General features: G+C 37.4%; 1 protein-coding gene across 1 annotated transcript in view; it reads right to left on the bottom strand.

Annotated features, from left to right (window-relative positions):
- Positions 1-12,858, bottom strand: part of SLF2 (SMC5-SMC6 complex localization factor 2) — a 49,151-nt gene extending 36,293 nt beyond the window's left edge. The window contains exons 1-4 of the mRNA XM_069098751.1: positions 12,552-12,858; positions 5,088-5,131; positions 4,331-4,677; positions 1,695-1,752 (exon numbers count right to left, since the gene is read on the bottom strand). Of these exons, the coding sequence (XP_068954852.1) occupies positions 1,695-1,752; positions 4,331-4,677; positions 5,088-5,131; positions 12,552-12,679 (577 nt within the window). The 5' untranslated portion in view covers positions 12,680-12,858. The remainder of the gene's footprint in view (positions 1-1,694; positions 1,753-4,330; positions 4,678-5,087; positions 5,132-12,551) is intronic.
- Between the last annotated feature and the right edge of the window lie 1,097 nt (positions 12,859-13,955).

Below are 13,955 nucleotides of genomic sequence, written 5' to 3'. Positions count from 1 at the left end.
AGGAAGGGTCGTGGTTTCTTCTTGAGAAGGCCTTCTCCTAAAGCCTGCCAACTAGTGAGCTATAGTGAGTTCCAAAAAGAGTATGATAGAAAAGAGATGGCTTTCTGGTCAAGATGCCTTCTCTCTGAGACAGAGTTTGTTCATATGTTAATATCCCCAAATGTTCTCCCAGGCTTTAGGAGAAGGCCTTCTCAAGAAGAAACCACGACCCTTCCTAAACAACTAATTTTGCCTCTGAATAGATGTTAGGTAGTTTCTCTTTATACTGAACTTTAACCTACATTTTCAGACCTTCCATCCCTTACTCCTAATTCTGCCTGGCTTCTGTGGACAAAGTAGAATAAATTCCCCTTTCATATGATAGTCCTTCAAATATCTGAAGACAACAATCTGTTCTTTATGTTTTCTCTTCTCAAGGCTATATCCCTAATTCCTCCAACCAACCCACAGACTTCAGGGTCTTCTGTCCCTTCCTTATCCTATTCCTCATCCTCTTCCTTGAAAGATATCCTAGCTAATCAATGACCACCTTAAAATGTGGCAGCCAGAAAGGACCACAATAACTCCAGATATTGGTATGAGAAGGGCAGATTATAGTGAGATTTCCCTCTCTGATTTTGAATTCTATTTTAAAAAATGAAGTTATTAGTAATTTTCAGCTAGTATGTCATATTGTTGATTCACACTGAGCAAACCACTAAACCTCCCCCAACCTTTTTCATATGATATAGTTATACTTATCTCATTTTGTACCTGATCAACTGATATTTTGAATCCCAATTTTGTCAATAAGTAATTTTAACCATCCTTCTTAGCTTTGTGTCATTTAGATTTGAAAAGCATATCCTTTATGTCTTTATACCTAACTGGGGTACCTGGGTTTAAATCAAGTCTCCTTACTCAGAAATACTCAAAAGTGATGAGGAGAAGGTATACTAAGAAAAACGTGGAACAAGGCAAGGCTCATCAGAAACCTTTAGCAGAACATGGTATAGTAAAAAAGGACACTAAGTTTCAAGTCAGAAGACCCAAGTCTACTACTTATTACCTATATGACCTTGGGCAAGTCACCATCTGTCCCTGGGACTTAGTTCTCTCATCTGTAAAAAGAAGGAATGGGCTTGGACCTCCAAGGTCTCTTCTAAGTCCTATGAGTACAAAACTGCATATGCTAAAATCAAAACGTTAAATGGAATAATTACAGCTGACATTCATCAACAACTAAAGGTTTACAAAGCATGTAGATATACTATTTTATATGATCAACAACCTTATAAAAGTAGATGCTATTATTATCATCATTTCACAGGTGAAGAAACCAAAGCTCAGAGGTTAGATGACATGTCCAAGGTCACACAGTATTCAAGGGCTGAGGGCAGAAATCTGCTGATTCCAAGTCCAGCACTATTATCCATTATGCCATACTATCTCAAGAGCTTTTTTGGGGGGGGGGGGAGGAAGAAATGGGACACAGAATAATGAGAATAGGACACACATTTCATATACAATAAATTCAGGATTTCACCTCCTGTCAGATTATCATTTTACCACTCTTAACTAATCTAAGAGCTTCAATTCATACTCAGAAAAATTATATTCTCAAATAACATCACTTTATTTTTTTTAATGCAGTCACTGAGATCCAAGCCTTTATTATTTACAATTCCACATCCTATTTAATTGTATTGTTCTACCTGAAGCAGCCTCCAGTGAATCAGAATGTAATCTTTTTCTTGAGTGGCATCCATTTTCCTAGTAACCAAATGAGAAAGAATCATTTTTAAGGTGTAAGTGCGTGAATGTTTACTTTTTTTTTTTAAACAGAAAGAAATGAAATACTCCTTCCAAAAAAATAAGAGGAAGAATTTTTATATTGGGGCTAGATTTAAACTTGGTAGCACCTTTAAGCTACAGTTTAATCTCAGTTTTTGTTACCATAAGAACTAAGGACACTGGCCTTCAGAAAATAGTGTAATTTTCCTACACTCAATTTAAATTTTACTAAATAAAGGAGAGGAGAGGAAGGGGATAAGTATTCATATAGCACATCCTGGTGCCAGGCACTATGCTAAAAGCCTTTTATAAATATTCTCATTTGATCTTCACTACAACCCTGGGAGGCAGGTACTATTACTTTCATCTCCATTTTACAGCTGAGGAAACTGGGGCAAGCAATTTAAAAGACTTTCCAAGGATTATACAACTAGTGTCTGTGGTATATTTGAAGTTAGGGCTTCCCATCCACTTACAACCAGCTTTTTTTTTTTTTTTTTTTGCTTTTTGGAGAGGGGAGGGCAGGGCAATTAGGGTTAAGTGAGTTGCCCAAGGTCACACAGCTACTAAGTGTCAAATGTCTGAGGCCAGATATGAATTCAGGTCCTCCTGACTCCAGGGCCAGTGCTCTATTCACTGTGCCACCAAGCCACCCCACAATCAGCTACTTCACAAGGTCTATAGAAAAATAAAACTAGATAAGGTTAATGAATTACATTGTAAAACTAGTAAAAACAGTAGTTCAGAAATAGCTGCTGTCTTAGGGAAATGGAGCTAAACAGCTTACTTTTAGAAGTACACTTAAAAAAGGAAGATGCATCCAAAAAGCATCTTGCAAAACAAGAAACTACTAGCACCTCTGATGACAAGCATTATATGAAGAATCTATTGGTAAAAGATTTCAAACAACTTCAAAGATGGCCTAGTGGGAAAAGCTGTTGTTCAGTTACTTCAGTCTGACTTTTCGTGACTCCATTTGGGGTTTTCTTGATGAAGACACTGGAGTGGCTTGCCATTTCCTTATTCAGCTCATTTTACAGATGGGTAAACTAAGGCAAGCAGGGTTAACTGATTTACCCAGGGTCACACAACTATTAAGTATTAGCAAGATATGAATTCAGGAAGATTCATCTTCCTGACTTCAGGTCTGGCACTCTATCCACTGAGTTATCTAGCAGCCCCAGGGGGAAAAGACCAAGATATAATTAATTCCTCTAACTATCCATAGTACACAGATATCTAACTTTCCATTTACAAGTTGTTTTGTTTCCTCTTTGGCAAATTTTGTTTTCAAGTTTAATGTCACCCTATCTCAGACTTCTAATATATCAACTCTATTTAAATACTTGGTATACACAGAAGTTCTTTAATTTAATAAATAACAATTACATAGCATTGTTTTCCTTAAAAAAAAAAAATGGGTCCAATCCTCCAGTAATCTTAGTAAAGATTATAGACAGCAGCTCGATCACATTAGCAAATTCCTTCAATACCCAGAAATATGATTGGGCTTGGAAATTTGAATAAGAACAGGTAGGTACACTCTTACTAATTCCCTAGTTGATTGCACTAAATGAGAATGAAGAAAGAACATATCACTTTCTAAGTTCAGCACTGGGAAAAGAAAAACAAAACAAAACAAAAACCTGTTTCTCTGAGTCAATTTGAGTTACTTCTTAGAATTCTTCCAGAGGACAGATGTAAAAAAGATAGAAAACCAGCACCTAATACAAATTCAATATTACAGAACAATTGCATGACACCAATTTCTACACTAAAAAGTTCCACTGGCTAAGTGAATAGAGCACTGGCCCCGCAGTCAGGAGGCCCTGAGTTCAAATCTGGCCTCATACACTTAACACTAGCTATGTGTCCTTGGGCAAGTCACTTAACCCCAATTGCCTTGCCTTCTCCTTACAAAAAAAAATTTTTTTTTTAGAGTTCTAGGACTTTACAAATGTAGCTACTCAGTTCTTACTACACATGTGCTTTGAAAGTCTACTTTTTTCTGGGATGATATTCTGCATGGCCTGTTCCTGTCTTGATTTTAATTTTGTATCTATGTTACAGGGTTTTGAGGAAAGGTTGCTTTCTCCTAAGAATGCCTTTTCTGGAGAAATGACTTTTATGTTTAGCTAGTTTGTGTCTCTGTTTCTTTAGTTATTTTCTCTGCAATTATTTCTTAAAGACAATTGAAATTTAGATTCAAGCAGTTCCTGTTACATTTTCTTTTTGGAGAGGGGAAGGAAGGGCAATTGGGGTTAAGTGACTTGCCCAAGGTCACATGGCTAGTGAGTGTTATGTGTCTGAGGTCATATTTGAACTCAGGTCCTCCTGACTCCAGGGCTGGTGTTCTATTCACTGTGCCACCTAGCCACCCGTCCTGTTGCATTTTCACAGAACATTCTAACTGCTGACACCTGGATATATCACTTTTATCATCAATTTTGCTGGAATCGTTTTTCAGAATCTCAGGCTCTGGAAATGAAACCAAGTTTTTGGCATCTGTAATTGTCTTGTTTTGATCTGTGTACTTAGTCTTCTTCCTCATACTTACATGATTATGTGATGACATTTTGATTGGAGATCTTTTTTGCTTCCTTGAGTCCTTCATTTCATTCCTTGACATGAAATGATGTGAAGTAGAAATAAGGGGTTTTTCAACCACTGAAGACTGGGTTTTCTGTACCACAGGAAAGCCATTTCTCTCACCTTTTTTCTCTTTAAATCCTCTCATTAAAGTCTCTGTAATAGGACTCTTGTTTGGTGATGTAGTTGGCATCTTTTCACACATATTTTCTGTTGTGCATATTTTTCTTTCAAATTGTCCTATACCAGTGTCCAATAATCTACCTCTTCCATATTCATGATTTGTCCTTTGTGGTGAGTTCAACACAAGTCTATCTATAATTCAATTAAAAACAAAAACAGGAAAAGGTCAAAAAGATTAAAATTTAAAAAGTAAAATTTTAGATTAGGATAAAGATAGAGAATTTTACAGTGGAAGTAGAGGCACTCAGACTTCAGACATCAATCACTACAATTTAAGAGCTTTAAACATATTGCCTTCTATTTCCATCAGAATTGCCAATGCATAAGACTAAAAGACATACACTATGATATAATTTTAAATGTAGGAAACACTACTATGTCATACTTTTATTATTTTTAGAACTTATTAAGTTTATGAAAAATATCTTTATTCCATATAAGAATTCCAGAGAATCCTACATAATTGTAAAGCCCTTAGCTGTTTACCAAAAAAAAAAAAAAAACAACAACAACAACAGGAAGTTATGTAAAAGCACACAAACCTTGCTTTGGGACTGGTTTGAAGAAATCTGTAATTGACTGATTTCTGAAAAATAAGACACAAATGATATAGCATAATAAATTAAAATTATGTAAAATATCAATAATTCAGAACTAAGGGAAAAGAATCCCACATTGAGTGGCTATTTAAATACCTTGAAAAATGGTGGATAACAATGGTCTGTCAACATGATAACAACAAATTATAATAATGCCAAATAGAGAATCTGTAGCTATTATGATCAAGTAACAGAAGGAAATACGGTCTCCAGATCTGGTAAAAAAAAAAAGTTCAGGCATCTATGAATAAATACTGCAAAATAAAGCAAAATGATCTAATACTTGATGAGACAGAGACCCTGTGGAACCTGAGAACATAGAACCACGACAAACTGTTCTTGGGTAGCTTAAAAGAGAAATAATAATTATAAGAGCAGAATTTATGTCCTGCACAGAAAAATTAATGAGCAGATTAAAAAAAACTTGAATCTGAAATGGTCTCACCAAAGAAAGAGAGAACAGACTAGTAATGTGAATACAAAGAAGTGAAGGAAATACAAGAAAAAAAGGGATAAACAAGGAAACTATATTATGCTGAAAAGGACAGTAGCCAACAAACCAATATCAGTAATAAACTTATATGCACCAAAAACCTTGGGATCCAAATTCATAAAAGAAACATTATCTGTGCTTCAAGAAGGCAGTAACATTTAAAAATTAACATTAAATGACATTAACATAAAATAACATTAAATGATCATCACACAATCAAAACATATATAGGTCTCAAAGACAGGTTGCATAAAAACAACCAAAAGATCATAGATCTCCCCAAAGATTAAGGCAGGGCAAAAAAGCCTTAACACCATAATTGAAAGAAATAATAGAAGAAAACTGTCCAGAATTTTTAAACATAGAAAAATGAAATTGCAATAAAAAAAATTAACAGATCATCTCTAGAAACAAACAGAAGTGGCTGAAAACTCAAAGATACTAGTGGTTAAATTTAACAATTCAATTCAGAAGCAAGTTCTTCAAGCCATCAAGAAAAGATCTTCAAATAAAGCAAGACTACTCTACTCCCACTAGAAAAAGAGAGCTGAAATAATCCATTTGGAAGAGAAATGGCCTCAGGATGCAGCCCTGGATGACCTATCCAGCAAATCTGAGCCTAAACATACAGGACAAAAGAAGGATGTTCAAGAACCCTGGAGTCAGGAGGACCTAAATTCAAATCTGGCCTCAGACATTAGACACTTACTAGCTGTGTGATTCTAGGCAAGTGATTTAATCCCAACTGCTTCACCTTTCCCACTCCAAAAAATTTTCTCCTCCCCCCCCCATGGGGGAAAATTTGAAACTCTAGGGATTATGGAACTGAATGCTGTAAACTAAAAGTAAATAAATAGGGAGAGAGGGAGGGAGGGAGGAAGGAAGGAAGGAAACATGAAAGAGAGGTGCTAGCCCCTTAAAGTAGGTTGTGGGACAAGATACACAGTAGTAATTCTTCAAATAGTGGAAAAAAGATTTTGCCTGACAACATGACAAAAACTAAGCAAAAGGTTTTTTTAGATAAACTTCGAATGACAAAATCATACTCTTGGAATTGGGAGGGATCTTGGTAGCCATCAAATCCAAACCACATGTGAATAAGCATCTACACTATAATATCTCCAACAAATGAACGTCTCTTTTGCTTAAAGACCTCCAATAAGAAACCGTTAAATTGTAAGCTCCTTGAGAGCAGGGACCTCTTTTTGTATCTCCAGAGCTTACTACAGTGCCTGGCACATAAGAGGCACTCAATTTTATTGACTGTTAATTGATTAACTCTTGGGGCAGTTTATTCCACATCTAGATAGCTTGAAACATTTGAATTTTTCCTTGTTGTTCTTTCAGTCATATCTGACTCTTTGTGAACCTGTCCTAGGTTTTCTTAGCAATACTGGAGAGGCTTATCATTTTCTACTCTACATCATTTTACAGACAAGGAAAATGAGGCAAACAAGGTTAAGTGCCTTGCCCTGGGTCACACAGATAGCAAGTGTCTGAGGCTACATTTTAATTCATGAGGATGAGTCTTCCTGACTCTAAGACCATTGCACTATCCACTGAGCCCCCTAGTTACCCCAATTTTCCCTTACATAAGAGTAAATCTCTCTCTCTCAGAAATTTCCAGCCATTGGGTCCTAGGAACCTTTGGAGTCAAGTAGAATAAGCCTTATCTCTTTCCCATGTGAAAACAACCAACCAACCAAAAACCTTCAATTATTTGGAGACAGCTGCCATTGCTCTCCTTAATCTTCTCTTCCCTAGGCTAGATATAACTTTGAAATATGAAAACCAAAATACCTGGTGACTTCATTTCATTGAGAGGATTTTCAACATTCAATAGCAAAATCTATTCATTCTTTTTATTAACAATTCTTTTCTGGGTCGAAGAAAGAAGAGAACGAGGGAGAAGGAGAAAATTGCTTAGGGATCACTCTTTCCTAAATATTTAATATCCAACAACAGGAAGAGTGCTGGAGCTGGAGTCAGAGACACCTGGGCTGAAATTTTGTCTCTAACATTTGCTAGCTGGGTGCTATGGGAATGAAAATCTGAAGATCTTCCCTGCCTCTTGGCCCTTATTTGATAGGCTTAAGTGACTCTGAAAACCTTCCTTCATTTGAGAATATACTGTGCCCCCTAATAGGCTGAATGCGCTCACCTGGAGACTGTAGAGGGAGGACTGTTTTTTCAGGTGTGTCTGGGGCTCACTTTGGGAAGAGTTGTATGATTTGGCCAGATGAGACTCTGGGAAGCCTTTGAGCCCCCCAGCTCTGAAAACCCAGATGTTGGTGCTTCCCTCTCTGGTAACTGACTAGGTATGGATGTAATGGCCAGACAGTGGGAAGCCCTGTCTACTTGTAACTTGTTTGTATTCTCTTAAGTTCAGGGTGCTGACTTTTCCCCCTGAACTGGGTAAAATGATATGTTTTGATTGATTAAAATAAGATTGTTAACCCATTTTGAGTTGCTTTTCTTTGGAAAAGCAGTGAACTGTGTTGGTTCTGTGTTGATAGCCATCTATCTAACAAGAACCTGTGTTGGTAGCCATCCTGGGTATGCTAGGGTGCTTGCTACTACACTGAATCAACATGAGCAAGTTATTTAAGCTTTCAGCCTCAGTTTCCCCTGATGTACTTACATCACATTGTGAAAAATAATGTATAAAAAAAAAGAAAGAAAATCAGAATGACCAAACAAGAGATAGAGAACACTGAGATGGAAAATTTTGATTACATTAAATCGAAAAGTTCTTGCACAAACAAAGTCAATGCAACCAAGATTAGAAGGGAAGCAGAAAACTGGGAAAGAATTTTTACAACCAGTGTCTCTGATGAAGGCCTCATTTCTAAAATACATAAAGAACTGAGTCAAATTTATAAGAATACAAGTCATTCCCCAATTGAAAAATGGTCAAAGGATATGAACAGGTAGTTTTCAGATGAAGAAATTAAAGCTGTCTACAGTCATACGAAAAAAATGCTCTAAATCACTACTGATGAGAAATGCAAATTAAAACAACTCTGAGGTACCACATCACACCTATCGGATTGGCTAACATGACAAAACAGGAAACTTATAAATGCAAACAAATATAAAAAACGCAGAAATAGTTCATCTATCCTTTACAGACCATAACATAACAGGAAGAGAAACTGGCTCAGGGACCACAAACAAAAGACACAGACCCAAGTGGATACTTAACACTGAAATCTTAAATAACAAGTAGGTCAAAGGCCAAATCATAGAAACAAAAATTATGTAAAGAAAATTATAATAATAAAGCAAAATACCAAAATTTCTGAGAAGCAACTGAAGTAGTCCTCAGGGGGGAAATCATATGCAATGTCAACCTCAGAGTTTGGTTTAAGAAAAACATAGGAGCCAGTCTGTGCTCTGCATACATGCTTTGTCCACTTGAGAGAAATAAAGAGCAACACCTACTACTGTCTGTCTTAGACCAAACTCTGAGATTGACACCTTTCAACCATACATGAACAAAACAGAAAAAGAGAAGATTAAGGAACTGAATACATATTAAAAAATTGTAAAAATAAACAAGCAAACCTAAAATAAGCACAAAAGAAGAGATATTTTAAAATTAGATGGGATATGAACTGGAAACAAACAAAACCCATAGAAATGCTAAATAAAAGTAAAACCTGGTTCTTCCTAAAGACTAATAAAACTGACAAACCCATAGCTAACCTGATTAAAAAGAGCAGAAAATCAAATCAATAAAATAGCAAATAAGGTGAAATGACAACAAAACCATAAGAAAAATAATCAAAACATATTATGTGCAGTTATGTGCTAATAAAACTGAGAATACAAAAGAAATAGAGGGATACCTTCAAAAATAAAAAAATATACAAACTATCAGAAGGCTATATCAAGACCTTAAATAACCTAATTTCAGAAAATGAAAGATCTAAGTACAAAGGAATTACCAAAAGCAAAAAAACAACCAAAACTCCTAATCCTATTGTATTCAACAGAGAATTCTATCAAACTTTTATAGAACAATTAGCAAACATACTCCACAAATTACTCTCAAAAACAGAGAAAGAATCCTTTTATGAAACAAATATAGTCCTAGTACCCAAACCAGGGAAAGATAAAACATTGAAAGAAAACCACAAACCACTAAATCATTAATGAACCTTCACAAAAAATTTAAACACAATCCTATTAAAGAGACCATAACAATTTATCCAAGAAATCATTTCTTTTGATCAAGTAGGATTTGTACCAGGGATACAAGGAGGGTTCAACATTAGGAAAACATCAGCATAATTAATCATATTAAAAAAAAACCATCCAAAATACATGATCATCAACAGATGTAGAGAAAGTCTTTTACAAAGTATAAAACTCTTTAAAAACTCTACAAAGTATAGCTTAGAGGGAACTTTTTTTAATATAAAAAATATCTCCAACAAAAAGCAAGTATTGTATGCAATGGGAATACACTAGAATCTTTTCCAATAAATTCGGGAGTGAAGAAAAGATGCCTACTCTCCTCGCTGTTATTTGACATAATTTTAGAAATGCTAGCAATAACAATAACACTAGAGAAAGGAATTAAAATCTCTTCAGGACTCCATTTGGGGTTTTCTTGGCAAAGATACTGGAATGGTTTGCCATTTCTTTCTCCAGCTCATTTAACAGATGAGGAAGTGAAGCAAACAGGGTTAAGTGACTTACTCAGGGTCACACAGCTACTAAGGGTCTGAGTCTGAATTTGAACTCGGCTCTTCAGGACTCCAGGCCAAGTTCTCTATCCACTACATTACCTAGCTGCCACATAAAAGGAATAAAGAGAAGTAAAGAGGAACTGATTCTCTTTGCTAAAGATATGATGATTTACTTGGATAACCCCAGAGAACCATCAAAGATACTCACACTGAGACAATTAACAACTTCAGCAAAGTTTCAGGCTACAAAATAAATCTTCAAAAATCAATAGCACTGGGGCAGGCAGGTAGCACAGTGAGTAAGAGCACCGGCCCCAGTGTCTCGATGACCTGGGGGATCAAATCCTGGCTCAGACACTTAGTATCCACCCAGAAACACCTGGCCATGTAACCTTGAGCAAGTTACTTAACCCCAATTGCTTAAAAAAAAAAATCAATAGCATTTCTATAAAATAACAACAAATGATAAGAAACAATAATAAAAACTGGAATCCATTACAAATAACTACCAAATGCATAAAATACCTGAGAATCAACTTCCCAAAGCACACAAAATAATTAGTTTTTCAATTGCAACTGAGAAAAAAGGAAGACAACATGCCTTATTAAAGGTATTTTGGAAAATGCAGGGTGTCCCAAAAGTCTTAATGCAGTTTTAAGCTTTAATAGGCACGGCAATATACACTATCCTAGTAACTTAAGTCTGAATGAAATTAAGAGAAAATAATTAAGGAAGTGCTACTAAAGCACCAAAGCAATCAGCTTGAAAGTCATTATACACAAAAATTTCCAGGAAACTATATGAACATATTATGCCACAAATATTAGGGAATTTCATCTTAAATTTGAATTACTCATTCATCTTTGGTCACTTTAAAAAATTTTATTGGGAGCCATTTTTAAAACGAGTCATTTCTAAATGTATCAACCTAATTTTCCCTTGTAAAAAACATTTAAGCAAAAATGACCAACTAAACTACTACAAAAGTAACCTATGCATTCTATGCACACTCATCTTTCTAATGAGGCAGAAAGTGAGTTGAGAGGAATACTAGTTACTGCAAATATTATTTTCCTTTACAGAAGTCGTTGAGCTACCTACTCTCCCAGTAAACTTACTTTGCTCTGCATCAATTCATACAAGTTTTACCATGTTTCTCTGGATTCCTCCTATTTATTCTTTCTCATGGTTCATATACTTTGATTTGTTTAGCCATTCCCCACCTTAACTGTTTTTATGCTACCATAAAAATGACTGCTACAAATAATTTGGTATATATGGCACCTTTCTGTCTAATCTCTTTGGTGCATAAGTTTAACAGACATATCGGTAAGTCAAGGGGTATGAATGGTTTATAATGATTTTTCTCCCAAAATTTCATAAAATATTTTTAAATGATTTAGCCTAATTCACAACAGCAGCCCCAATATTCCCACAGCCCTTCTAACACAGACTTCCGTAGGAATGGTTTGAGTCGAAGGGGAGGGGAGGGATTTGAGTTGTTTTAATTTGCATTTTTACTTAGTTTTTATGTATTCTAACATTTCAAAGAAAGGCTTAACACTTTTGTATTTAAAAAAATACTAAAGCCCTAGACTAGTAGATTAGCCCAAAACTAAATTAAAAGCACTTAAGGTAAGAAGCCCGGAGGGATAGAAATGACAATATAAGGATCGTGGTTTTGTTGTTGTTTTTTTTACTTTAAGCACACACAAAAAGAAAACCAAACAAAACCAAAGAAAACCGGTAAGCTCAGGTGGAAAGTAATTAGCCGGCACCAAACAATGCTGGGGGAAAAATTAAGGGAAGATAAATTCATTCCTTGATTCAGAAAGCAGTACAAAAAATTTTTTTAAGACAGAAAAACAAAATTGTACAAAGATGCCCTGTGGAGTGCAAACTGGTGAAGCGCAGGCGAGAGGAGGAAATGATTAAACTATGAGAAGAAAAACACTGGATTTCACCCTTAGACACTTTCAAAAAAGCAAACTAACTAAAAAAAAAAAACAAGAAAGAAACAAGTCCGGGTGGAAGACAAATCTACACACTCGGAGGAAGAAGTGCAAACAATTAAGTCTATAGGTCAGGAAATGTTGAAAAGGACCTGATCCTGCAGTCAAGGTCCTCTTATGGATGCAATACACGAGCACCAACTAGAAATATCTTTCTTTATGCAGCGCGCACGCACACACACACATACATACACAAACACGTACCTGTGGCCCCGGCTGTCCTCACTCCTCCTCGAACCAGGCCGGGCCGCAGCGGGCCTAGAGGGGCAGCGCGACAGCCGCTCTGGGGAAGAGTCGGGGGAAGGCCGAGAGTGCATGCCGCCCAGCTGCATGTTCCCGTCGCTGCGCTGGGGGCCCGGGTCGGCGCCGCAGTCGCGTCCCAAGGACGCCAGGCGGCAAGGGACTGAAGCTGGGCACTTCCACGCCCCTCGATTCTTCACAACATTCTTTACCTCGGAGGGAGTGGTGCAGAGGCTGGCGGGAAGGAACCAAGCCACGAGAAGGGGGCGGACTTTGCCGCCGGGATTGGTGTGTTGATTGGCTGGCTCTCGAGGCTATCCAGGCGCATGCGCAAACCACCCCCTCCTTTTTCTTTTTCACGTGAGCCCAAAGCAAAACATCCGAAACCGGGAAATTACGTGCGCATGCGGAGCGGAGCGCGGGCTCCTGCCCTTGTCTCCTGCGCCTCGGCTTGTTCTCTGTGATAGTTGGTGATCGACCGGAAAGGGCAGTGGCCATAACAATAGCTGTTCCCGGTCCTATGCAGGCCCAGTTCCAAGCCTGGGCTGAGGTGTCTCGGTCGAGCTGTCAGTCATTAGCATTCATTCTTGTTAGGTCGTTTCCCTTGTGTCCGATTCTCCGTCACCCCTTTTAGGAGTATTCTTGGCAAAGTTTTGGAATGGTTTGCCGTTTCCTTATCCAACTCATTTTACAGATGGGGAAACTGAGGCCAAGAGGGTTAAGTGTAACAGACCGAGTTTGAACTAAGGAAGATGGATCTTCCCAACCTTAAGCTCAGTGAGCCACCGAGCTAGCTGCCCAGGCATTCATTAACTGCCACTATTCTGTGCTGAATACTGGGGATGCACAGAAAGGCAAATGACAATCCCTGCCCCCTAGGAGCTTACAATCTAATAGAGACACATTGGAACAAATATATAAGGAGTAAGCTATATTCGGGATAACTGGGAAATAATTAAAAGAGGGAAAGAACAGGAATTAAGAGAGCCCAATGTCAAGCCTGAGCCAAGAAAGATAATCTTATTGACTAATTATTTAATGCCTACTTCATGCTAAATTTGGTGCTAAGGGCTGAGGATGCAAATAAAGGTAGGGGGTCCCTGCCCTCCGGGAGCTCCTAATCTAAAGGTTCTTGCCCACTTAATTCGGGATGAAGAGGAGGGGGAATTTAGCCCATTTTAGTTTTGATGCCTTACCTAAGTAAGAACAGAGCCTTAAATTATCCACCCATACAAAATAAACAGGCAGCTAGCTGGCAAGGGATAGAGTGCCCACCAGGAGTCAGGCATCAGATACTTCTAGCTGTGTGACCCTGGGCAAGTCTCTCACCCTGTTTGTCTCAGTTTCCTCATCGGTAAGATGAGCTGG

The sequence above is a fragment of the Petaurus breviceps genome, unplaced genomic scaffold, assembly GCF_028583685.1.
Source record: "Petaurus breviceps papuanus isolate PSGF00001 unplaced genomic scaffold, PetGlider_PUasm1.0 37, whole genome shotgun sequence".
Taxonomy (NCBI): domain Eukaryota; kingdom Metazoa; phylum Chordata; class Mammalia; order Diprotodontia; family Petauridae; genus Petaurus; species Petaurus breviceps.
The sequence above is the reverse complement of the archived record's forward strand: the minus strand, read 5'-3'. Positions and strand labels throughout refer to the sequence as shown.